The sequence below is a fragment of the Gymnogyps californianus genome, chromosome 9, assembly GCF_018139145.2.
Source record: "Gymnogyps californianus isolate 813 chromosome 9, ASM1813914v2, whole genome shotgun sequence".
Classification (NCBI taxonomy): Eukaryota; Metazoa; Chordata; class Aves; order Accipitriformes; family Cathartidae; genus Gymnogyps; species Gymnogyps californianus.
Genome location: NC_059479.1, coordinates 16,721,775 through 16,747,545, shown reverse-complemented (window position 1 = coordinate 16,747,545; position 25,771 = coordinate 16,721,775). Strand labels below are relative to the sequence as shown.

The window sequence follows — 25,771 nt, the reverse complement described above, 5'->3', positions numbered from 1 at the left end:
TAAGTGGAAAAAAATTCTCAGTCCAAATGCATGTTCTTTTTTATTGAAAGCTCCTTTTTAGCTGATCATGTATTATTTAAATTTAGGTTAAGGGTCAATTATTTTATTTTAAATAGATTCAGAATAATAGTTTATTTTATCTTAATTGTAATCTGTCTTTGTTTTTTTCTGCGTAAATTATGCTGATTATAGTAAACACAAGACAATCTGAACATTCACAGAGTTCTCCAGATTAGTGTCCCAGATATCTTCTCTGTTAATGATTTTATTTGTTCCTTGCAGCATGATTTGTAGGCCAAAATTTGTGGAGCATATTGTTTACCAACAGAGAAGAAAGACTCCCCTGAGTTTAAAATATTTCGAGATATATATATATATATATATATATGGAATATTAATAGGTAAATGAGAATAGGTTTATCTGACCCCCAATGATTTAGACTGATTTGAGTCTGCAAATAGATCAGGCTCTCTTGGGAGGTTTCTTTTCTGGCTAGAAATGATGCAAATTCAACCTTTCTTGCATTATTTTCAGCACCTGGACTCAGTGCGAGAATAAAAAAAATGCAAAAATACACAATAAATGAGAGTGAATTTGCAAAAACTATGCAATCCAAGTTCCAAATGCAACACACATGCCTCTTCTTAAATTAATGTTTTTCCACTTGCTTTTTTTCAAGTTACACAGCCATAGTGAAAGAGGTTGAATTGTTGTGGATGCTCTGGTGTGTCTTCTGAGTCCTGTCAGATCACACAAGCCTTTAAAGGCTATGTGCTGCATGAAATCTTACTGTAAATATGTGGTTTATAGCAGTCAGGCTTGCATGTTTGATTGTCTAGTGCAATGCCCTCATACTTCTGATTTGTTTTCAAATTTGGAGTTCCATGTTTGTTATATGAAATTATGTACATAAGAAAATGTGAGTGCGCATTGGAAACCCCAAAACACCTTTGGCTTATTGTAGAGAAATTTGGGGTTTGTTGTTGTTACTGAAAAATTTTAAGCTCTCCAGAAGCAGTTTCCATCCAGTGCAAACAGCGCTCTCGTTAATTACTTTGTGCCCAATTGCCTCCCTTCAGTTTCTGGAGAAAATATTTCTTTTTTGGTGAACATGGATCTTATTTATACCTTTACCTCTTAGTGCCATACACTATCTTTCAGGAGAAAAGACTCCCTGAAGTACTATGTGCAATGGTGAGTTCGCAGGTGACTGCGAGAGCATCACACATTTTATGTTTACCCCCTTACACATTATGCAGCAGTACACTAACAGGATCAAATGAATCTGGTAGATTTTACTTGACGTTACATTTCCTTGTTCAAAGGACCAGTAACTTTTTCTTGAGCAACTGATAAGAAGCCTTTTGAGAGAATAGGACATTGTATTTTTAGACTTAATGTCAGCATCAGAAAACACTTGCATTTACTTTGCATTCTTTTTAATGTTCACATTAGAACATGACATGAAAAGACTGTACCTCTGGCCTGAAAGTCTGCTAGAACTTTCTTTTCCCTTTGTGGGGATTTTGCATGTCTTCTCTGTCCTCTCAAAGGAGCAGAGAGCTCTTGTTCTTGACACTGTTCTCTTTTAAAGTCAGGATCTAGCCCCCAACAATAGAGGAAAATTCCACAGAGTAGCACAGCTCCTTTTGTTGGTTTTCCAGACTGCATTAAAATGTATCGCAATACCCGGCCTTTAAAATATTGCTTTATAATTAGCTCAGCGATGGTTTAGTAGTGCATATTTACTTCTCTGGAAAGTGAGTGTTTATTGCCTCTTTTAAAAGAAACATTTAATTCTGGTGGAGCTGAGGTAAACAAGCCACATGCAACCGTTGCACTCATAGCCACTCTTCCTGCACTTGATTCAGCTCCTCGCTACAGACATAGTGGGAGAAAAAGGCTTTTGGTTCTCAGGAAGGATGCCTCTGTGAAGTCTCTTTCAGGCAACTCGAGTCTCCTTCTAAGTCCTTCTCCAGGAGTGAAGGAGGCCAGGAACACTGTGTCTCTTGTGCCAAGAAATCATGGTTCTTTTGGGAATCTTCCACCCATATTAATTCAGTTAAGCGAAGACTGTATCGTTCCTTTCAGACTCCTGAGAGAACACCTTGGAGAAAAAGAAGTTGAATTGACATTGATTTTTGATGCTGTAGAGGAGGCAGACCTGGCTAACTATACGTGTCATGTGGAAAACAGAAACGGACGGAAACATGCCAGTGTTCTTCTGCGTAAGAAAGGTAATTATCTTTATTTAATTATCTGTACTCTTGCCTGCCTCAGCAGCAACAGGTCAGCCAGTGGCAAAGGTCCTGCTGACCTCTCTGACCCAGGCTGGACTCCTGTGTGCCTACTTGGAGCTGAAGTATGTTTGTGTTACAGCTTCAGTTTACCATTTGTGAAAAAAAAAATCATGAATTGTTCTTTAGTCTCTAGTGAGTCAGCCTTGCAGGTGATGCACTTGCCTGGAATACAGTCACCCATAAAGCACCAATATAATCAGTAGAAGTATCTTGGTCTAAACAACCTATGAATTTGACCCAGAGTTGACTGACTAGACCAGAGGTAATCGTGTGATGGAGTTAAAATGTGCATTTCTTAGAATAGGTACCTCAGCAGTGAGGTCAGATGTTCTCGTATTTCTCCACTTCCTGGCTTTGCTTTTTAAATTGAAAGCTTTAAACAGTTGCCATGCATTTTGATTTCTAACTGCATTGGGAATGAAAACATTGCAATAGGAGCTACAAATCAATGCAGAATTACCCCATCATGGTTGCTTTGCTTGGTACTGTACCTGGAATTGGGAATACCACTACCGACAAGTTATCTGTAGCAGAAAGGAAACCATTTGGGTTTGAATGTTCCAAATTAAAAGGTGCTACTATGCTCTGCTCTTTGTAGAAGTCATTATCGTAAGGAGTGTAACAGTATCTCATTACAGTTCTTATGTTGTTTGTTCAGTCACCTTTCCTATTCATAAGTAGGGTGACATTTAATTCATGAGTGTGATCACCATTGATGGTGTATCACCAAGATACAGTGTATTAGGTAGTACAAAAGCTGTTAAGACTGTAACTGTTGGGAAAGCAAGGGAAGGTTACACGCTCGAGATAAAGACATAATGTGAAACCACAGAGCCATCAGCACAGGGGGTTGACTAAGGAGTTAATACATTGTCCAGATCTCTGCCATTATTCTTGGTGGTAAATTAATTTACCAAAAGAGAAGAGGAAGAAATGTTTTCACAAGGCACACCTGCAAGTGCTGTTCCGGTCCTTCATGTGCTTTCAGACCACTACGGCAAAGGACGTGCTTCTCAGCAGATTGTGGATTGCAGTGTTAGTGTCAGTTAAAAAAGCCAGTGCTCTCCATCGTCACAGTTGCAGCAAAATCCCACAAAAGTGTCACCATTTGGAGAAGGTTTAAATATAATATTAGTACCTGAGCGTGCTGCAGATTGACCTCTGAGCCTAGGGTAGACATCACCATGGGACAAATGAACTAAGGGCCAGGTCGAAGAACAGGAAGACCAGCCAAGGCCTCTCTAGATGGGGCACCGCAGTTCTGGAAAACATCCATAGTCATTGGTTCACCTAAAGGTGTGCTGGATGCTAAGTGCTGTGTTTCATGGCTATAATCTGTATAAAATGAAAGGTGAGGGGAGGGTGGTATTGGGACAAAAAAGGGCAACTAGGGAGAGGGAACTTTTGGGTCAATGTCCTCTTTTTTTGCTATTTTTTCATGTGACCCACAGGTTACATGTGTGAAAGTACAGTACGCAGTCCTGTCAAAATCAGTTGAATCAAGTCCTACTTACAGAGTTTCCTCTATACATGAGACTTTTATGTCCTCCCAGAAAGAAGGGCATAACATAGGTTATGTTTTACACTAAGTGATAAGGATAAAACACAATACGGAAGGTGCAAACCACTCTGAGAAACAAGGGCCCACAGTTGTGGTGTGGAACACACACGAATGTATATTTAACATCTAAACTGACAGGATGTCACAACTTTAATTAAGGAATCTGGTCATCATGATGAAGGATTAGCCTCTTTAGTGCAGAAAGTGTTCTACCTTTCCATCCACTGAACCTCATAAATATACAACTGATAGTAAGTATATCTATGTTGACACTGTTAAATGTTCAGCTGTGTTGCACATGTTAGAATAATAAGCTAGGTTTATTTATAACAAGAAAAATGCAGATATTTCAGAGCTCTGCTGAAATTATGGAAGAAGCACTGCTGAATACAGAATTTGGAGGTGGAAGGGTTCACTTCTCAGCTACTATTTCATTTCTCTCTGCACTGTGGCTGTAGAAAGCTTATATTCCCCTCAGGCATTCTCAATAGTTGGTTTTCAAGCTATTGAAGTGTCATTTAAAATAACCACAGTATTTTCACTGTGTCCTTTGACTGCCTGTCCCATTGTCCTGTTTGTTATTTATTAAGTTCTTACAAATACTTGACCAAACTTTTCCTTTCTGCAACTTGATATAATTACTTCTTATCCTAGCTTTCTGCAGCTTGGATTTGACTATAAATTATTCATAAGCCAGGAAATACTACTATATTTAGTGACCTGTGACAAGATTTAGGGCAGGACTGGTAGAAAGCTGTTGACCCAGCATCGTTTGTGCACGTCAAAGAAGGGGTCGTGGATTCCTATTGTAATGTGCTGCAGCTTTCCAGATGCTGAGGCACTTGGGAAAGGCGAAGAGGAAGCACAGATCTCTCAGCTAGAGAAATCCCCCTCCCTCCAAAGTCTTACGTGCTAAGGGCTGCGTTATCCCTGTTCAGCAAGAGGTGCTTGTAGCTCCGTTTTGTCTCCAGGTTGTCACAGTGCTGTAGGTTATGTCTGCCCTCTGTTCAAAGGTGTGATTGCAGCACGTCGGGTGTACACAAGCTAGCGTAAGTCATGAGTCCTGCTAAACTAGGAAGGCTTGGATAAAAAAACAGGAATAAACTCCAAATCCAAGTTATAGCTGTAGTATAAGAATTTCTAGAGTTAGTTCTTGTTTTGACATCAGGTGGTTATTTTTAAGCACGTACTTTGCTTTAAGGAAGAAAAGGGAACTGTTCAAATATTTAAGGTAAAATTTGTTGGTCTTTTGCTGTATTAGTAGTACAGTCCTCACAAATGCTTTCAGAGAATGCAGGAGTGCTGTCTGTACAGCACCAGTGTACTGATAGCCTCAGAGCATGCATCATCATTTAGGATTCTTTTTTATTTTTTTGATTGAAAAAGAACCAAATCCAGTTTCAAACACCCAAAGCTATCAATGCAAAGACAGAATCAGGCATGCTCCTGAGACCTGAATACCAGTATCTGCTATCACATTCTTCTTTACTGACTTAATTCAAGACCACATTGTTATTTGCTTTCAAGGAGTTCAAAAACAAGTTCTGGACAATTGTAGGTTTGCTTTTCTTTTTTTCTCCATGCTGTCTTAGCATGTTTGGTGCTCAAATTACATGGAAACACAATATAAACCCACTTGTCCCTTAGTTGTGGAAATCGTTCAGGTTTCCCTTCAAATGAATTTGAAAACAGTCCAGTATTTTAGTGACTGGAGTCTACATAGTCTATAATATAACTGTCCTGGAACATGAATAACTTGTCAGGAATTACAGAATAAAATCAAGCTGTGCTTTTAGTGGAAAGAAGCACTGAATTTAGAGAAAAGTTAATATTATAATGATGTTTGCTCATCATTTATTTCAAGGAGGCTGCCTTTATTCAAGACATACAGGAAACTAATTTTTGGGGTTTTTTTGATACTGATATAGTACTAAATGATGAGGAACCTTCTAAAATATATTTGTCTCTCATTTATTGGGTGTTTCTGAGACTTTTCGTATTTTAAAGACCGTAATCATCTGTGATATGTTATGGCTAAGTGCTTCTACATTGTTTTACATTAGAAACTATCAGAATATTATTATTTACTAATTTTCAGTCACTATTATAGCACAAAGCCCAGATTCAACTCCTTACCTAATGTTGGATGTGCTGCCTTCCCTATTGACCTCAGTGAGGACCACTTGAGGAGTAAGGCATTAATCAGAGGCAGAGACTAAGAGCTGGAGTAGGCAAGAAAACTGAACATTCTGGGGTTTTCTCCATTGCCTCCACCTTGGAATGGAAATAAGGAGCCCAAATGCCTTGGCTTACCGCCTCCTTATGTCTGGACTCTAGGAGAGTTTATGGGGCATTAGGACAAATACAGGACATGCAAAAGCAAATTGATTCTGCCTTTTGAGCTGGATTTTGTGTTTTTGCTCGATACCCTGCCATTCCCCCAGCAAGTGGACACAAGTCTGTACTCCTGTGTGGGCTGCAGGTGATCAAGGCTCAGCATTTTCTCTCCTTCCAAGCTGGCAGCTTTGCCATCATCTCACTTTCCTAGCAAAAAAGATTCAGTACAACAAAAAAAAATAGTTTTTCCCCTGAAAAGTGATTTAAAGCAACTCTGTTTTCCATTTGACCAGATATATCCCCAGAGCATATGCTAACTTTATCATGCAGTGTAATAAAAGTCCCATGAATTCCCTGTGTTCTCAGAGAGATTAAATAGCTATTATAATAGACTTTTTCCATCTATTAGTCTATGACTTCTTACCAGACAGACATCAGAGATACTGTAAACTGGGAATAGTTTGACATCTGATGTTAACTATTGAAATACAAGGCATGGCAAGGCAAGAATAACCCCAAAAGATACACAACTAATTTGCTTTTTGTCTTGAAAATGACACAAGTGACATACCAGTAATTTTTTCTGACCTAAGTTTTAGAATTGTAAAGATCACAAAAACTTTGTCTTGCCTGTGTTACAGTTTTTACACCTTCACATTGCAGCAAACATCTTCATGACATGTTATCTAAACTAACATAGGCTGTTAGAGGTAGCTATTGTCAAATTGTCATCTTTTGTCTTTTATGGCTAAGTAACATGCCAAGTGGTGTTATGAGCAACATTGTGTTCAGAGGACATTTCAGGCTAAAGAGCAATACTGTTAAAGTTAGTATCTTACATCAGATAGAGCACTGGACTGGTATTCGAGGATTTTTTATCCCGTTCTGGCATTGGTTTGCTGAATGACCTTGAACATGTTGCTTCACTTTTCTATGCCTCTGTTTCCCCAGCTGTAAAAGATGGATAATTGCATCTGAATGAATTTGTGAAGTTCTCTGAGGCAGACTGCTTGTGATGTTTCCTAACAAAAGCATCCCACTAGGAAATTTTAACTAGCACTAGTTCCCATTAAAGTATAATGTGTACTAAACAAACATGTGAGAACTCCGTTAGTAGCCGTCACAACTGAAACAAAGTGGCTCTTAGCAGCCTGATGTGTGCTCCTGGCTTCTCACATTAACTTGGGCATTCTGGATCATTCTCCAGTGGTTCAGCTGAAGTCCTGGCTTGGCAGCTCACATCAGCTCATCCACTGGCTTCACAAATATAAAACCAAAGTTTAATAATTTTGGGAGGACTAGAGCCTCCCAGTGGGGTACAATATGTCTAGAATATCTATTCTCACATGCTGCATACAGCATTTGATGCACTCTGCCAATACAGAAGTTTCAAACTGTACAAGCTCATTAAAAGTTGATTAATCCTCTGTGTAAAATCACTACATAATTCTCTTGTAGAAGAATTATGATTATAGCCTCAAATGCATTCTGGATGGTGATTTTAGATGGGCAGTAGATGGAGTAAATGGGTAAAGTTAAGTAGTAGGTAATGAACAAAAAAATTAGGCATCCTTAATGTTACAGTGGTTATAATTGGAAGCTGCACAATTTTATGTGGAATTGTACAGTGGATTAGAGCAAATAAAGCTCGGAAAGATCATAACGTTTTTGTCTTTCCTTGCTAATTTTAGATTTGATCTACAAAATAGAGCTTGCTGGAGGACTGGGAGCCATCCTTCTTCTGCTTATTTTGCTCGTGACCATCTATAAGTGCTACAACATAGAGTTAATGCTGTTCTACAGACAGAACTTTGGAGGAGATGAAGCAGCTGACGGTAAGCAGTTGCTCAGGAAACTCAATATATGCAATGGAAATATTTCAGAGACCCAAAGTGATGAAACTTCTAGATTGAAATGAATCCCCAAAAATACCTGCTGCCATTTTAAGTTCAAACTACTAAGCACCCACCAGTGTAAAGCCCTAAGACTTTCTCCCAAAGCCCCCTGAAATCAATGGGTCTTTTCACTGAAATGTCACTGGGCCATGCCATAAGCAAATGGGAGTCAGAAGAATTGTTCATGAGTCTGTTATAGAGGCTTGAATGTCATTTGTGAACTGATTCCTCAGGAGAACTCTTCACGTTCATGTGTCCCAGTGCCACATATGCCCAGGAGCACTTTTCCTGAGATCCGTACTGTATGTGGGCAGCCCTTTCACCAGGTATTTTTCATTAAACATTTCCATTGAATTGTCTTCAGGCTGCCAACTAACTCCAGTAACTAGTGAGAGACAATTGTTATTGAGGCTAACTAGTTACCTCAGTTAATTGGGAGACTGTAAACAACTTAGTGGAAATGTACAGCTTGCCTGGAGAGTATGTTTAGGAATAAACTAGGCTGTTTTTCAGTGTTCTTTCCCCGCCTTACCTCTCACTAGCGTATATTCTGTTTGGTGCCTAAAGCTAAACATTTATTTTTAAATTGAAGCTTTAATTCTCCTGAATATAGAACATTCCTGCTCCTATGAAGCTGGAGTAAGCCCTGGTAAACTAAATCCAAGTGCTTTAAATCCTATTATTATATTCTTAACACTTCTATTATAGCATAGTTAATATGTTATTAATATGCATATAACTAGTATCTGCTAAAGATCTGAAGTACGGTATCTAAGTACAGGTGCTTTTCATAGCCCACTGCAACACTTATGAGTCATGTAGGCAGTCTGGAATGGTATATCTAGAAACAATAATGTATTTGAAAAAAGAGCAGGGAACACATTTCCCCTCTTGTGCCAAAACAACGTGCAGTTGCACAGATATGTTACTTTCTGCAGTTAGCATTACTGTTATCAAAATAATAAACGTTTCTGTTTAACACTGGGTAGATACGGTGTGAAAATGTTTCGCTACAATGAAATCCATAGGAGTTTTGGAGAACAAGAGGAATGACATCCAGGGGATTTCAGAATATGGAATGATAAATAGCAGGAATAGAGGTCAGGAAACTTCCTCTTTCTCGATCTTCATGTGTGAGTGGGAAAACCTAAAATGATGCTTTTTTCATACTATACAACACTGCATAATATTTATACTGATACCTAGGAGAAAGTGAAGGGTGAGATTATGTGGGTTTGGAAGTAATTTACCTCTAACACCTTGGGATTATACGAACATAACATCTCTGATTCACACCAACAAAAAGTGACCCAAAGTGGTAACTTCCTCCAGATTGCTTTGATTCATTTATCTCGTGTTTTCAGTGTGAAGCGGCTGCATTTTTATTCATGTAACTTCCTTGGTTCAATCACTTTTTGATTTATGAAACGATATTATTTTCTAGTTGTTGAGAGGAAGCCCCATGAGTACATAGGTGATTTTGTGTGCATACTAATTCTGAAAACAACCTTTTATTTTTCCAGTGCGTGATTTTAGAACTATTGCGGCTTTGTGTCTCATTCTGATCCTGCAGAATGAAAGATGGAGGCAGAGTGTTGCTGAAGTCAAAGCATATATGGGGATGTTTCTACTTATGTAGGCTACAGTGGAAACATACAGAGCTCCCATGAGCAGTCAGCTGTATAGATGCAATTGCAGGGTCATTTTCCATTTATACATGTATTTCTTTAAAATAGAACATTTGGAACTCAACACATTTGCTTTATTCCTATTTCTAAAAATATCCTATGTAAGCAATGTTGGATGCATTCACTTCCTGTGTTGCACGTAGCATTGTTTTTACAGAAGATGATACTGAGGATTAAGGGAAGCCATTTAGAAAATGGGTCCAACAGTGCTGCATCTAAAGCACACAGAGCAAGTGGTGGGCAAGCATGAATAGGTCCTTCTGCTATGTCCTGTGTATGTGAAGCTTGAGAAGAGGGAGTCGAGACCGTAGAGATGTAACACAAGTGTACGAACTCACAGGAGCCCGGGGGATCTGGTTCTGTCTACATCTCGCTTACTTGTATTGTGAATAGAGGTGACTGGAGAGGGCAGTTGTACCCAGGCAGCTGGAAGGGGCAGGAAGCTCAGGGACTGCTTGCACACAATCCGTGTGCGGCTTTCACGCTGCTTCATAACCAGGCATGTCAGTGCTCTGGGGTTTGCTTTGCTGCCTTTGCAGAGCTCTCAAATGTTTGCAGGCGTGTTTGCCTCCCAGATCACTTGGTGGCTGGCTTCTCTTAAAGGGTTTTGGCAGGCTTCATTACGGACAGGATAGCAGGTTTTGGACAGGCCTCCAAAGCTGACTGGCCGTTATTTCTTTGTTGTTTGTTCTTCTGTCATCTTTCCATCAGTAACTACTATTTTTGTATGCTGTTGATTTCAGAGAAATATCAGCAAGCCAGGTGGACATCCTCCCATACAGCTATGGTGACACTAGGCAAATTGCCTTTTACAAACGTATAATTATTCACATGCTTTCTCTGTAGCTCTGACCCTCATGGGTCTGGCTTTGTGTCAAGAATTATAAGAAAGTAACCATCGTTTCAAGGTCATCAAGGAATGTATTGTATTATGATTAGCTTTTATTTCTTTTACCAGAATATATTGATGATTTTTAACTGCTTTAATTATTTCATGTGCACTATTCTTTACAGATAATTGGTACTCAGCAATCCTCCATTCATGCAGTTTTGTCCTCACAACATTAACTATTTGATTTTTCATTTTCTGTAAATAATGTCAGCTGTGCTGTTCCCTGGAGACTGAATTGCTGAAGGTTGACTTTTTCAATATACTATTTTCCATTACTGCAGTGGCATAGCAAAGAGAAATGTCACTAAGACAGTCTGATCCCAGCATGGATCCCAAGCTCAGTAGTGGTGCCACTTCTGCTCCTGGCACAGTCGCCAGCTCTTAGCTCTGTGTTTCAGATGCAGAGAGCTGGAGACAAGCCCGAGTGCTGTGCAGGAGGAGGAGGTGTGTTGCCCTTTCTAGCCCCATCACTGTGTTGCAGCCCCGCTGTCCTCATGTGGCGTTGCCTGGATCCCTTCTGTCACCTGCTGCCTGCCTGCACCTTTCGATGAGGCTTTACCTCCACCCCTGAGCTGCAGGCAGAACAGAGGGGCAAGTCTCCCCCTGCGCCCCATTTGCTCTTGGAGTTATTTCCCTCTCTCATACTGTGAGCTGCAAGTATTTAAAATGTCCTGGATCAAGTGACCTCTCAAATTGTGATATTGGTTTTAAAAACTACAAGATTTTCTGAAAAAATGTTTTGGACTGTTTGTATTTGTCATTGTTTTCTGCATAATCAGTATTCATTTGAGTTAAGTCATGTATTTTCTCACAGTTACTTGTGCAAGGAAGTTTTCGTTGCTCAAAACTTTCCAAACTTTCCAGGCTTAAAAACTTTTCCAAGCTCAAAACTTTCACATAATCATAGCACTCTTGAGGCATAGGAGTTCAAAGATTTCCATTAGCAATATGTAAAGGATTAAAATAAAAAGTTCCAGCTTTAGTATTTGTATCAAAATTTTGCCCACGATCATTTCAGATGTGAAATGTGTACACTGACCACATGAAGCAGAGTTACTATCTAGCTTGAAATGCAGAAGAAAACTGAAAGGATATCCTTTGTCTGGATCTGAAAAATTTCTCTGTGGAAGCTAGATTATATGTTCCTGTGAAAAGTCCTAATTTTGTTGGGAAATGCTTGAACGTTTCAAGGAATAATACGATTTCCTAGTAATTTCGTGTATTCTTTATAGTGCTCTTGCAAACAGCAGGCTGAACATGATTTTTTTTTTCTTACAGACAACAAGGAATATGATGCGTATCTTTCATACACCAAAGTGGATCCTGATGCGTTAGATTGTGATAATAATGAAGAGGAGCAGTTTGCACTTGAAATTCTGCCAGATGTTCTTGAAAAGCACTATGGATATAAGCTCTTCATTCCGGATAGGGACCTGATCCCTAGTGGAAGTAAGTATTTCTGACCTCTCAGTTTTAATTCTCTCTGATGTGTCATGAAGGCCTGGACTGTGCAATAAGTACTAGATATGGGAAACCTCTCTTTGTGAAGTGGTTGTGAGGATTGGAAAAGTTTCGTCAGTACTGCAAATTTGAGCTCTAGGTTAGAGCTTGTTCCTGCACTGCTAAAATCAGAGGGAACTGCCATTGATTTCAGTGGAGGCAGGAGCTGGACCTTCCTACAGGGAAGACTGCAGCACTGCAAGCAATACTGTAGTCCAAAATCTCTACATCAGACACAGGTAGCTAAGCAGGAAACTTCCAAAAAAGATTTTGTAGTCTCTGTTTTATCATTGAAAATGGGATTATTATTTTTTTCCAGTAATTATTTGTTTGTCTACAGCAGCTTTACAAGTAAAAGTCATCTTTCCCATTGTCTTTTGGTTTTTTTCCTAACTTTAAAGTCTCATAAATAGCTACAATGGTTTCCCAGTTAATGGTATAGGTGCAATTTTTTCATTAGAGTTTTGACCAGATGTTGCATTTCTGAGCAGTATGGGTATTGTGTAAGTAATACTAATTCTTCAGAGGACCATGTACAGCCCAGGGATCCGATGCTGTTTTCCATGCTGACGGTGAAATACAGTTGTCCATTTCAAATCAGTTTTGCTGCCATGTCTGAAGATTCAGCAGCACCTTTGGATGTCTGTACCAACAGTTAATGCCTTCCTAGCTGTAGTTATGGCATCTCTTCTTCCAGATTCATTTTTGGACAAGTCAAAAAAGACCATGAATCATGTTGATGAATTTTTAATGCACAGTATGTTTGCTTTAATATCACATTCATTTGAAATGCTACCCTTGTGAAAAATAAGCTTTTTTTACAAATTCTGTCTGCAAATCACTTCCATGAAAATATTAGAAAAGAATATGAACTTCTCTCTGTATATGCTACTGTAGAGCAAATATGAACAAGAAAACGAAGCAATGGCTGTGCTGGAGCAGATGTCCCCAAACATGAAACAGCTAGAACATGGCTGCCTTAGCAACCTGCCTGCCAAAAGACTTGAAACTGCTGCCAAACCCCAGTGCCTGCCCCAGAAGTTGGAGCCTACTTCTTTTCTGACATTTGAGGGAGCTGGATACAGAGCTCTGAAGCCTGTACCACTGGGAAAGAGGAGTCAGAGCCTAGTCAGAGACCATGCAAAGTCCCCTGTAGTGGCTTGGATTTATCATGTGCATTTGCAGCTTCTAGGTTAGAGCTGCTTCCTTTATTCCTTTTGCCCTGCCCCTGCAAGGTGTGAGTTTTACTCCCTTAGTGACATATTCCAGAAAGGGGACTTGGCTCATAGCCTTCTTATTTCTGACAGTACAAGCAAGTAGTACTGAATTTTTAGATATTATTAAGAGAAAATACATCTTTTTGTGTTAAAAATCACAGAACTGTTGTAAATAGTTGTTTCATATCCAACAATATAGCAGAGTTATACATAGCAATTACACAAGTGAATTAAAGAGTTTAAAGCTAGCCCTTCAATGATAACTTTACTGAAGCACAGATTAATCTGAAATGAGACTCTTCTTTCCAATTGCTGTACCAGCCAGCATGGTATTTTATTTTTGTCTGTTTTTGTCAGTCAGACACTCAGCAAATACTTGTCATCACTTTGGGTATTCATTAAACCTCTCCTGAAAATGTAGGGTACCTGAAAATGTCAGTTCTCATTTATGAACATTCACAGATTTAATACCTCTTTTTCCTCTCAAACTCACTTCTTCAGTATTATGAAAGGGCCTGATTCTAACACATGGAGCTTCAAGAACGCTTGATCAGACATAATGACAATGCAGAATAAAATGTGGAACTGAAATGAGTGTGATTTGTATGCTGTAGCTTTGAAAAAGATATGGGGGAAGGTACTTTATTTTGAGGGGGCAAGAGGGAGGGAGAGGTGATGGGGAAGGAGGGAAGACTCAGACTCCTTTATTTGTAAGCTCTCGGTGCGCTCTGGAGAAGTGGAATGTGGCTGTGTACTGCCTAATGCTCACCAGTCTTACAAGGACTTGCAGTGCTTAGTGAAGAGAGAAGGCAGTGTGATGTGGTATGGACCTGCTAGAAACTTCAGAGGTAAACATAACAAATTTTAGAGTGACTGTCTCAAAACATCGCAGATATGACAAAATTATATAGCTCTTCAGGGTAGATTTCTCTAGAAAAGTGGGGGGTTGATCACAGTTATCTTTTTTCTTTTAGGAAATATCTCTTCTCACATGTACTGCATTTCCTCGTCTTTTGGTGTAAATTACTTTCAGTGTAATGTAATGCTTTCCCACTCTCCATTCTGATGTGTTTCCTTCTATATCTTGTGTACTTAAATGTGTACTTAAATGTGTGCCATTCCACTAGTACGGGAAATAAGGTGTGTTTTGTAAGACTGGTTGTTTCATATAATCTCTGCAATTTTAAGGTGCTGCCACAGGAGGGTGTGCATTATTGCGCTTCCTTCCTGGCATGAAGCAATACATACAGCTACTACTTGGATTTGAGAGCAAGCAAAAAATAGATTTGTTAAATAGTATTTCATTAACTTTCTTGCACACTTCTCTGAACAAACTAAAAAGCTGACTTCAGAAAAATTCCAGGACAAGTTTGATTATGTTTTTGTCCAACTGGTTCATCTCTAACCTCTGGGGAAAAGCTATGATAGGCTCTGCATGTCCCTGTGCAGCCGAGGGAGAGATTACAGCCAGATGTGCCTTAGCTGGGATGCACACACCCAGCAGCGAGCTCCTTCACACTGCATATCTGAGCTCTGCATTTCAGCTCTGCGCTGAGGACTGTCTGTTTCAGGGATGCCCATGGAGTAACTGTTGCTGTCTCTAGGAGGACAGAGGTGATGGCTGTGGGGACTGAGGCCACCTCTTCACCATTGGGAAGCAGATCCCTGGCATCCAGAGTTCAGATGATGGGGCTGAGTCATGTTTTGCAGTAGGTGTTGGCTTCAGTGCCCTGCCCGGATACAAATGTTAGCCCAGTGGAGCATTTTGTCCTAGTTGGAGAACCACCGTGAAGGATGCCAAGGGCCTCAGCGATGCCCACCACATGGTGGCCAGCAAGGACCTTTGCGATGACTCTTGGTGCTGCCTGAGAGCTCCCCAGATGGACCCAGCTCCCCGAACTGGCGAGGTGGAAAAGAGGCTCAAGCAGCCACCGCTTCTCTGCTCTCGCTCATGCAGAAGCCCACATGGCCACGCAGGCTGAAAGATGAGAGGGGCGACACGGCAAGGGCACATGACATGCAGTGTGCTGTGTAAGCAGCAAGACCAAGTTTGTAACCCAGGATTTATTTGAGTTGCATGCTACAGGAAGTACTATAGCAGCTATTATTTCTTAAAGAATATTCTTTGGTCTTAACAGAGTGAGTGTTCTTCATTCTGTCAAAGCTGACAGCACATACACCTTTCTGCCTAGGTAACTAAGGCATAATTGAACATGTTAGCCTGTGTAAGGGGACTGAGAGCCCTAAGAGACAGTTGCAGTTGTTACTAAAGTTTCTTAGCAGTTATCATTTTTTCCACCCTATTAGTTTTCAGGGTTTTTTTAACAAACCCTTTCCCACAGCAAGCACTCTCAAGCCCTGTGAGTTTTTTAATTCAGTGTTAGGAGACCTGAGGAGACTGAAGAGTTGACAGGGAAAAATAGGAATAGTTATGTTTTTACCTGAGCCATTTTCTGTCTTGCCAAGGATGATGTGTCTACAGAGAGAAAAATCTATTTGCACTTGACTCTACTAAAAATGGGACTACATCAGAGGAAGATATTTTTCTCACATGGTTTCTGCAAATTATTTTAAACCCTGAAACTGAAGAGGTCAAAACTGTCAAGCTGGATTTTTAATACCAGCAATACAAATCTATTAGAGCACCATCTAGTTGCTCTCTAAGCATATGTGCATTTGATCTTGACAGGACTGAAAAAACACGAACAATTCACTCCAGCTCAGCCCAGGGTATAGAGATCAGGCACTGAAAAGAACAACAGTGATGGAATAAAAATCTTTGCTTTTACCTGAAAAATGAGAGGTTGCAGCACAACAGGAGAGCGCCTAAGGCATGTGATGATAAGTACCCAACAGTCAATATTGCAGTTCTGGCACTTTGTAGTTTTGTCTGCCCATCCGTGTGGTTTTTGCCTGGTGAATTCCAACTTTCTGGGTTCCTGGATGAAGAAAACCCAGTTAGACTGTGTGCCTGGGGTTCCCAAGGAGCCTTAATTAGGCATGGGACACCATTTATGTGGAATGGGAATAGAGTACCCAGCTCCACAAACTCCTTTCAGAAGTCCCTGGTTGTCTGCTCTATGAATCTTACACTTAATGCCAGACATGGGCAGGGGTAGCAGGGATACAGAGGAATGACAGTTGAAAGTGGAAGAAATGTGAACAAAAGCCAGAAAGGCTGGCTGCCCTCTAACAGCCCACTGAAGGCCACCAAGGTGGTCAGGGAGCTGGAGCACACAGTATAAGAGGAGAGCCCAAAAGAACTGTATTTCTTGAAGGAAAGGCCAACAAAGGCAAAGCCAAGGAGGAATCTTATTGTTGTCTTTCCAGTAGAAAGCACAAAGGTGGAGACAGACTCTTCTCAGAGGTGCACAGTTGTTGAACAAGAGGCCACAGGTACAAGTTGCAACACTGAAAATTCCATTTAAACATTTGGAAAATTTTCCTCACCATGAGGGCGGTCAGATACTGGAACAGAACCCAGAGGCACTGAGAAGAAACCTCCAACCTTGGAGGTCTTCAAAACTGTACTGGACAAGGCCCTGAGGAATCTTAGCTGGCCCTGCTTTGGACAGGGTATTGACCTGGAGACCTCCAGAGCCCCCTTCTAACCTGTATGAGTCTATGAATCTTTGATTCTAAATATCCAGAATTTTGATTCCAACATCTATCGCCAAAACAATTTCACCAAAGCGACCCACTTCAGGCGCTTCAGTCAGCAAGGAGACATCCCCAGAGCCACCATCTTTTCCTTCTCCTTAAACCTTCCTTCATTTGCCATGTCAAATACAGAAAGTCTGACAACGGCTAAGGGAGTGGTATGCTGAGAGGGCAGTGTGTCATGCTGATCTGCATTATTTGTTTCTTTATGTTGAACTCATCAGCTGTCCCTTAGCTTATACTGGGATCGGGCTCTCTCTGGGGAGGGGCCATCACTCCGCTCTGTGTTTCAGCAGTTCTAGCTGCTCTGGTCTGGTCTAACAGAAGCAACAGATATTTAATAAATAGGAAAAGCAAGACATGCAATCGTTTTTGTTATAATAAAGTAATCAGAGTTAGAGTTTGGGAACTATTCCGTTAGGAAACCAGTACTGAATTATTCTTCTATAAATAACTTTCTCAAGTGATAGTCACATTGCCAAACGCAGAAGGGCTGGTTATTTTCCGAGTGCCAGGAACCAGCCAGTATGGGGTTGATGGTAGATACTGTTTGGTTCTTGTGGTGCTGCAGACCATGCTTCCCAAAAATATCCCTAGGACTTTATATGATTTCTGGTGTTCTTTCCCTCTCCCTCAACTGCTTCTGCAAATCATCTGAATCTGGTTAGTCAGTCATTTCTTTGTGTAAGCAACTCTGTGTCCGTGGTGTTCATTAATTTCCTTGCTCTTAGTCTGCTTGCATATTAGGTTGTCTGGGTTTCCTTCCAGCCTGTGGTTAGTGTAGCTCATTCAAGATTCAATAGGCAGTTATGCATGATTTAATTGCAAATGGGATGCATGTCTTGGACTTCTCTTCTTCAGTGCTTCAAACTACAGTTCAGCATTGTTACATGTTGACAGTGTTTGGTGGGCACATATTTGCTGTCAGGTGATCTGTCTTCATTACTAAAGGGCAAATATGCAAAAAATATGTTTGTTTATGGGTCTAAAAGTTCTTGCTGTCCGTACCTCCTTGGGTATTGCATTGGACATGATGCAAGTAAGTTACTGATAGAGCTACTCATAATTCTAATTTTTTTGACCTGTGGGAAATGCTAACATTTTGAAAACAGTTTTTGTGCCATATTGCAAAATGGTGTTTCAAGGGGGGGAAAAACGGTCAAAATTTAAAATGTTCTCTTTCAATAAAACCAAGTGGGTAAATTCTAATGCTGACATTTTATTTTTACATTCTAGTTTATGATAAAATACAATCTTTGGGAATTAAAAATGAATAATTCCGTACTGATTTTGTCAAGATGATTTTTTTTCTCCCCTCACAATGAAATGTCATTGAAGTTGACACCTCCTGCAGCGAAAGTGAAGTTTCAGCAAAATTATATTTATCTGATGGAAATAGGTTGGTCTGGAATCTTACAGTTGATCCTAGTTGGTGATGTCATTCCTGAAATCCCTGCTCAGTTTTTTTTCTTGAAACAGAGCCATTGCTTGACAATTACTTCTTAGCTCACTGGAAAGTTGAAAAAAAAACCCTTTCTTCATCCTATATTGCAATATAGATTGCTTGAATTTAATTCCTTCTGATGGACTGAACACTTAAGACAGACAACTGAACCTGTGGTATTTTGAGCAGTCTCAAATTCTGAAGTGAAAGGAGAGTAGGTGATTTAGCAACTCACAGCTTTATGCTGTCAGTCTGGTGCTACTGGAAAGAATAAAGCTTGAATTTCCACAGGCAGGAATCTGTACCCCCATGCTTTTCCTCGCAGAAATGTTTAGGTTGTGTGCGTTGGGACGTATTGTAGAGTGCACCCAGTGGAACCACGTGCTCCAGGGAACTTGTCACCTACCTTTACTAGTAGTCCCAAGCTGAAGTTATTGGGAGTACTAAGTACTTCTGGACCAGCTGGCTGGAAAATGCGTTTGCCTTTTCATTTGGGTTTCCAGTTTCCTATAATACAGTGTATTTCATCCTGAGTGCACCAGCAGGCCCCCTGTACATTGGCCATGTCTATCAGTGAACCAGCTGCAAACTTAAAATTTGAAGGAGCACCTGGTGGTCATCTGTGCAGGTGTCTGTTAGTCATCTGTAGAAAGAGCTCTAACTTGTTGCAATATCCAGTAAGTAAGGTGGGCGTGCCAAAGTATGGGAGAGGCACAGAGGGGAGAAGTATCCATCTGAGAAAACAGGGAATTTTTCCTGTCTTCTTCCCACCTCATTCCCTGTCTGACTAAAGCAAAGTCTGGTGAGTTTTTGATTGAGATGGTATAATGGATTATTGCTGGGTTGTTGCTATTGAAATTATTGCCGCTGGATATTTGAAGAGATGAAAGTGGAGTCATTTTTTGTTTGTTTTGTTGGTTTGTGTTTTTTTTTTTTAATTGGATGCATATAGGATATACATGGCTGTGCTTAGCACTAACCTGGATATGTGGTACTGCCCGGTATTGTGTCCTGCAGAGAATTGTCTTGTACATAGCAGTGTTCTGAGTTGTTTGAAGGAGGGATGAATATGTCTCGGGAAAGATGCATGATAGTTTGTTGTTTTACTGTATCTTGCAGATTCAACCTCTAATGATGAAGCTTCCCACCTAAATTCTTTCTTTTTGGGAGCAGAAAGAAAGGAAGAAAATGAAGAGTCTGAGCTGTTGATACATTGGGATAATCTCTTTCCATTGTATTGAACATTTCTACCTTTCCTTAAGTTTTGTTTCACCAGTTCTGCTTATCATTTTCTCATTGTTGCTGATTCTCTCCCCTCTCTGCTGCCTCTCCCATGGATTTTAATGTTGAATTTTTTTCATTAATGAGTAACTATTTTACACAGAGCAATGTGGGGGTTTTCCTCATAAAATATTTTAAGAAAAAAAGACAAACTGTAAATGCTGCATGATTAAAGAGTCATAAAACATTAACTAAAAGTCAGGATTGTTGCATAGACATTTGTAATGTATGTGTATGTCTTAAATTTTTGTGTGTCTGTGGGATGTTTGCAATTGCCTCTTTTTTCCATTTGTGAAAGAAATTCTTCTTGCTGCTAAGTGGTGAAATAAAACATTGGTAAAGGCAGATTTGATGCTAACTATGCCTTCAGTCTCATGAAAATAAGCTATTTTAGAATGTTCCTGTTGGCCTATTTTGTAGCTATTTACTTTACTGGAAGTGGTGTGAATAAGCATGCTGTCGTATGGTGCCTGGGGCTATAAAAATGAGTCTTGCAGTAACAGATGTTGATTAATGATGTTATTTGTAATTGTTGTTCCTGCTAGAGGGCAGTGTGTGTAAGAGTGGCCCTGCCCTGTGCTGAGTAAAGATCTGTTCTGTGCAGCTCTTGTGTCCAAGTCTTCATTTATAACACATGCTTCTCCTCTTTTGTCAGGCAGCACATTCTGAGTAGCATGGTCAAGAGGTTCATGTAGTTTAAAAAAAAAAAAAAATTATATCCTGTCCCTAAGCTTGCCATCATAATGCTATGCAACCAATGAACACTTTTCTGACCTTAGTGGTTTTTTTTCAAGTGATTTCATTTTTCTGGTCTTGACCCAAAATCCATTGAAATTTGTTGAAGTCTGTTCATTTGAATGGGTTTTGGATCAGGTCTGTAAGTAGATGTCTTTCCCATCCTGTTCCATGTCAGACCAGTGTAATTGGCTTCTCTTCCCTGCCATCCCTGGGACAAGTGAAACTCAGGGATCCAAGTCCAACTTCAAGAGTACTTTGTAGTTCAGTAAGCTGACATCATGGAGCTAATGATGGGGCTGGCATTTCTGCTTACACTGATCGTTTGCAACTACTTGGCACGCATGAATAAAAGAAGAATACTATTTTCTTTGTCACTGATGTCTCAACAAATAAATACCTCCAATACGTTTAAATTTTCCATTTGTTCTTGTCACTTGTGAATTTTCTGTTGATACCTTGGGGTACATAGAAGCACAAGTTTGTGATACTAAAACAGACCACTGGGCCACAAAGAATGTTATTGCGCTTTTGTGGTCGATACCTAAAGAAGAGAGAGCTACTATGATGCTTCTATGAAATAGCACAAGTTCTGCATGTGATGAGGGTTGATTTTTTTTTGAGCTCTTGCAAGTTACAGTTCATACACCCTGCAGCACCCTCATGTCCTTGCATCTGAAACACAAGAACTGCTTCCCAGAGTGTGCTTCCCTCAATGTGATGTTAATCATAATCAGTGTTAATATTAAATTTACACAAACATTACATTGATCTTGATCTATATTTTTTCAGTAAGTGAACTGTGTATTTTTAGTCACTAATGCATCTAAACAGTGAGGATATTATGTAAATGTCATTCTGTTGAGATGAACAGGGAAAAACAGTAAAGGATGGAGGGTATTTTTAAGGAGTTTTCTACATGTACTCCATAAATAGAAATATGTTGTGATACACAATCCTATTTTTGTCGGTGTATATTGTGAAATGCCCCTTGTCTTGAATGGTGTGGATTAGTAAGCTGTAGGATTTTGTTATACTTGATTGCAAGCCTGATGTTTTGATACAATAGACTTCTTTATTCTTTACTCTTTCTCTCTTTCTATAATTTGTAGCCTACATTGAAGATCTCACAAGATGTGTTGAACAAAGCAGAAGACTCATTATCGTGTTAACTCCAGACTATGTTCTCAGGAGAGGATGGAGTATTTTTGAGATGGAAAACAGACTCCATAACATGCTAGTCAGTGGAGAAATCAAAGTTATTTTGATTGAGTGTACTGAATTAAAAGGGAAAGTGAATTATCACGAAGTGGAATCTTTAAAGCACACCATCAAACTTCTCTCAGTGGTCAAGTGGAAAGGACCAAAAAGCAGCAAACTGAATTCTAAGTTTTGGAAGCGCCTAGTCTTTGAAATGCCAGGGAAGAAAAAGGAGGTGGTGTCTCGGCATCAGGTCCTGGATTCTGCAGAGCAGGGCCTTTTTGGAGACCTCCAGACTGTACCCTCTCTTGCCGTCACAGGCACTTCTGCCACGTTGGTAGAATCACGGGCTGATTTAACTGATTACCATCAAGCAGACTCTGTGCAAATGAGACATTATTGCAGAGGATATGAATATGATGTATCAGCAGCAACATTGCCCATAGCTTCCATAAGCAACCATCACACATACTGTAACATACCTTTGACACTACTAAACGGACAGCTACCTCTTAACAATACCATGAAGGATCCGCAAGAGTTTCACAGGAACAACCCATTGCTACCTTTATCAGCAAAGGAGCTTAGCTTCACCAGTGATATTTGGTAGTGAAGATCAGGACTCTTTTGAGATGCTTCATGACCGCCATGAAGACACGTTTTTAAAGAACTTTGCCCTAACCCCATGGGGTGAGAAAACATATTCGAAGCAGCGGCACACTTGTTTGCTTTTCTACTTGAACTTTTTTGTTTACATTTACAAATTATTGACAAAGGGGGCATTCTTTTGTAACTCAGTAATGTCCTTCCTGTCTTTTAATGTACAGTTTTATTGCTTCTTTAAAACGGAGGGGAGATAGAAAAAACACATCCCATCATTTTACAGTAGGTTTACAATCTGGGATGGATAAAAGGTCACTGTATATGATCTCCAACATCCATACATATTTAAGTAATAGTATTTGAAATACATGGAAGTTGTTGGGTTTTTCATATAGACTTCAGTACAGTTTGAAATTCTAATCATGCTACAAAAATGATTATCTCCTGCACAGACCACAAGGGGTGAATCATTCTCAAAAGGAAGGAGGAGAAAACCTTCCCGGTAACATTGTCTTGCAAATACATTTTAGAAGATGACCAGCTGAAACAATGCAGATGAAGCTTTATCAATAAAGTGCATAGTAACAGTTACTGCAGAATAAATCACATGCTCACATCAGCATCTCTTCATTTTATTCTTGAGGCATGTTGTATTCCTAGTCAAAGGTTAGCAATGTGGTTTTATTAAACAACTTACTAGAATATCAGAAGATGTTTAGGAGGATTTTAAACAATTTTTCTGTCGAGTATAGATTATTTCACAATTTTTTGCAGATTTTTAATGACTTTTTTTAAACAGTTTAAGTATAAATTTATCTGTCAGTCAATTCATTAATCTGAAATTTCTTAAGATCTCTTGAGCTCTTTTAAGATTTGTAGTAAAGGCAATGTAATTTTACATAGGATTTTTTTTCCAAAATCAGTAGTTACAATTTGAAATTAACCTTTTTGTGAGAACATCAGCAATAGAAAATAATTACTACAGCAATATTCAGAGAAGAAGTGCTAAATTATTCAGGTTTACTAGTAGTCTGACTTCAATTGCAGTGATAATCACCTGAGACAGTTCTCTCCTGTGTATCTACCTGTCAATTTATGTACCTTTCAAATATGGCTGAAGCAGGAATATTTCTGCTCTCTGTGCAACTAGTGAAAAGTGATATTTTTAAGCAGCTGGTAAGGTCTTGCATTTCTCACTTATGTGAGTGATCCCATCAGTCAAATAGGATACTGTCATTTATCTTTCATAGAAGGCATTCTTGCTGCTTGTGGATGAGAAGTGTCATACAGGTACTCAGCATCAGGCGTTACTACTCAGCGAGTTGTGTTTTCTTTGGACCAGTATGTTTCATGGAGATTTCCATACTCAGTTGATTAAGGGTTGCAGAGTCAGACCATGGAGACTACAGTATTCAAGGAAAAAGCTCTAAATAATGAAGGCAGAAGCCAGTTTTGCAGGTTTGGGGATGGCTTTAATGAAAACACAGTAGACATGAGAATTTTGTCTCAGTAAGATCTGCTGGAGCAAGTTCCCAAAAATATTTTTATGGCAGGCAACCTTGCCTGTATTTCAGTATGTTTTCAGCATTGTTCTCTTTGATTGCATGAATAAAAGTTAGCACTCTGCACTCAGCTGCCTGTGGTTTCATCAGCAAACAAGTTCTGTAAATCCTTGACATTTTGCAGCGGTTCCTAAATTGTACCCTACAGTCAAATGGAAACAAACACTGACCTAAGACTTAAAAGTATCCAGAATTGGCCCAAAGGCCATGAGAATGATCTCAAATGTGCAATAATTCATAGAGGTCGGTATTTTTCCATTGCTTCTTTCCCTAGTTCTTTATTCTGTGCCCTCTTACACCAGTTATTATCTGTAAGATTTTCATTAGGTTCTAAATAATACAAGTTTCTCTTGTTTTTTCCAGCATTATTATGCATTTGACACACCGAAAATGGAAATCTAGAAAAGATATTAATTTATTACACAGTATAGGACTGTAACTTGCTCTTTTGTGAAGTTAAGTTCCGAACATATAGATGTTTAATATACGTATTTTTCTACTGAGAAAGTGATTTTACCTCCATTATAAATATATGTATTTCAATCTCCTCCCAGAAATCTACAAAATTTGCACTGTTTTATAAGTGTTACAGACTGTGTTTACACTGGCTATGTTCTTTAATGCAAAGTGTAATTTAAAAAAAGGAAAAAAACCTAAAAGAAAACCCTGCATGAAAAGAGCTGCGTATGTTTAAATGAAAAGCTGTACTTTTCATTATTTTCCTTTCCACATTACTCTAGAATCTGGTTAATTCACATAGAATGTTCAGTGAGATTTTAAACCTACTAGTTCTGTATTAAGCATGCAAACTCCAAAAAAAGAAAAAAAACCCATATGCAGGTTGGTCTGCTTCTTTTATTTGCAATGACTAAATATGGGTAGCAAATTCATTTACCTGATGATAATATGTCTCTTAGAGCAGTAGCTATTCAAAAGCAAAATGCAGTCATGTTTGCATTGAGGTAACATGAAAAGAACAGTTTTTCTGTCATTTTGCAAAAGCACATTGTGTGTCTGTGTATCGATATCTTTTAGTTATAGATGACAAGTCACAATCTTCTTTAAGATTTCAAAGTGTGTATTGAGTACTACGATAATATATACATGAATCGGAACCGCCTGTACCCCTCTGCTTTTAGTACGGGGATGGGGACCTGAGCTCAGGAGGCCTCTCGTTGACTCAGTTTCATGTAATACCAGTATGACATGCTAGAGGCCAAGTGTTTCCATAGGTAGCACTTAAGGGTCTGTAAAAATACTGTCCAACAGTGAAATGTATCCATCGGTGGGACTTGGGTGGCACAGAGACCAGGAGCTTGTCCCACTGTGAAGATCACCTCCGTAGCAACCCTCCAGCGAGGTCCCTCGTGGTGGCAGTGACAGCTGGATCAGGGCCTTGGTGGCAAACATGTTCTGGCTCATTCATGTGAACTTCCTTAGCTGAAATAGAAGGGCATAAGGGCATTTTGCGTTCCTCTGTCTCACCAAAGCCGTGTACTTATTCAGCTGGCTTTATCGGGGAAGAGGCCGGGGCACTACCCTGACAGTGCTTGGTGCTGCATCTCGCTTGTGCGACTGTGCAGCCCTCGCCACCCCTAGCTTGTCAGGCTGTGCCTTCCCCGGCGACAAAATCACCAGCAGCAAACATCCTTATTGCAGCCAGATGGGGCTTCTGATTTGGGGCACATTCATTTTAAAGATGGTTTATTGTAACGTTTGGAAACTACTGTTTGTATACTTAGCTTTGTGTGTGACGTGCTTCAGAGGCAATTATGGTTTGAAGGCTGTATATAAAATGAGCTAGAAATTGGAAACCTATTCAGCCTCTACAGATTTTATGTTCCTAAAGAAAGTTCAGAGAGAAAACAGGGTAATTTTAAATTAAGTAACAAAGT

General features: G+C 39.6%; 1 protein-coding gene across 1 annotated transcript in view; it reads left to right on the top strand.

Annotated features, from left to right (window-relative positions):
• Positions 1-22,321, top strand: part of IL1RAPL2 (interleukin 1 receptor accessory protein like 2) — a 394,936-nt gene extending 372,615 nt beyond the window's left edge. Inside the window, exons 8-11 of the mRNA XM_050901762.1 lie at positions 2,093-2,238; positions 7,891-8,034; positions 11,953-12,123; positions 21,624-22,321. Coding sequence (XP_050757719.1) covers positions 2,093-2,238; positions 7,891-8,034; positions 11,953-12,123; positions 21,624-22,321 — 1,159 coding nt within the window. The remainder of the gene's footprint in view (positions 1-2,092; positions 2,239-7,890; positions 8,035-11,952; positions 12,124-21,623) is intronic.
• Positions 22,322-25,771: the final 3,450 nt, after the last annotated feature.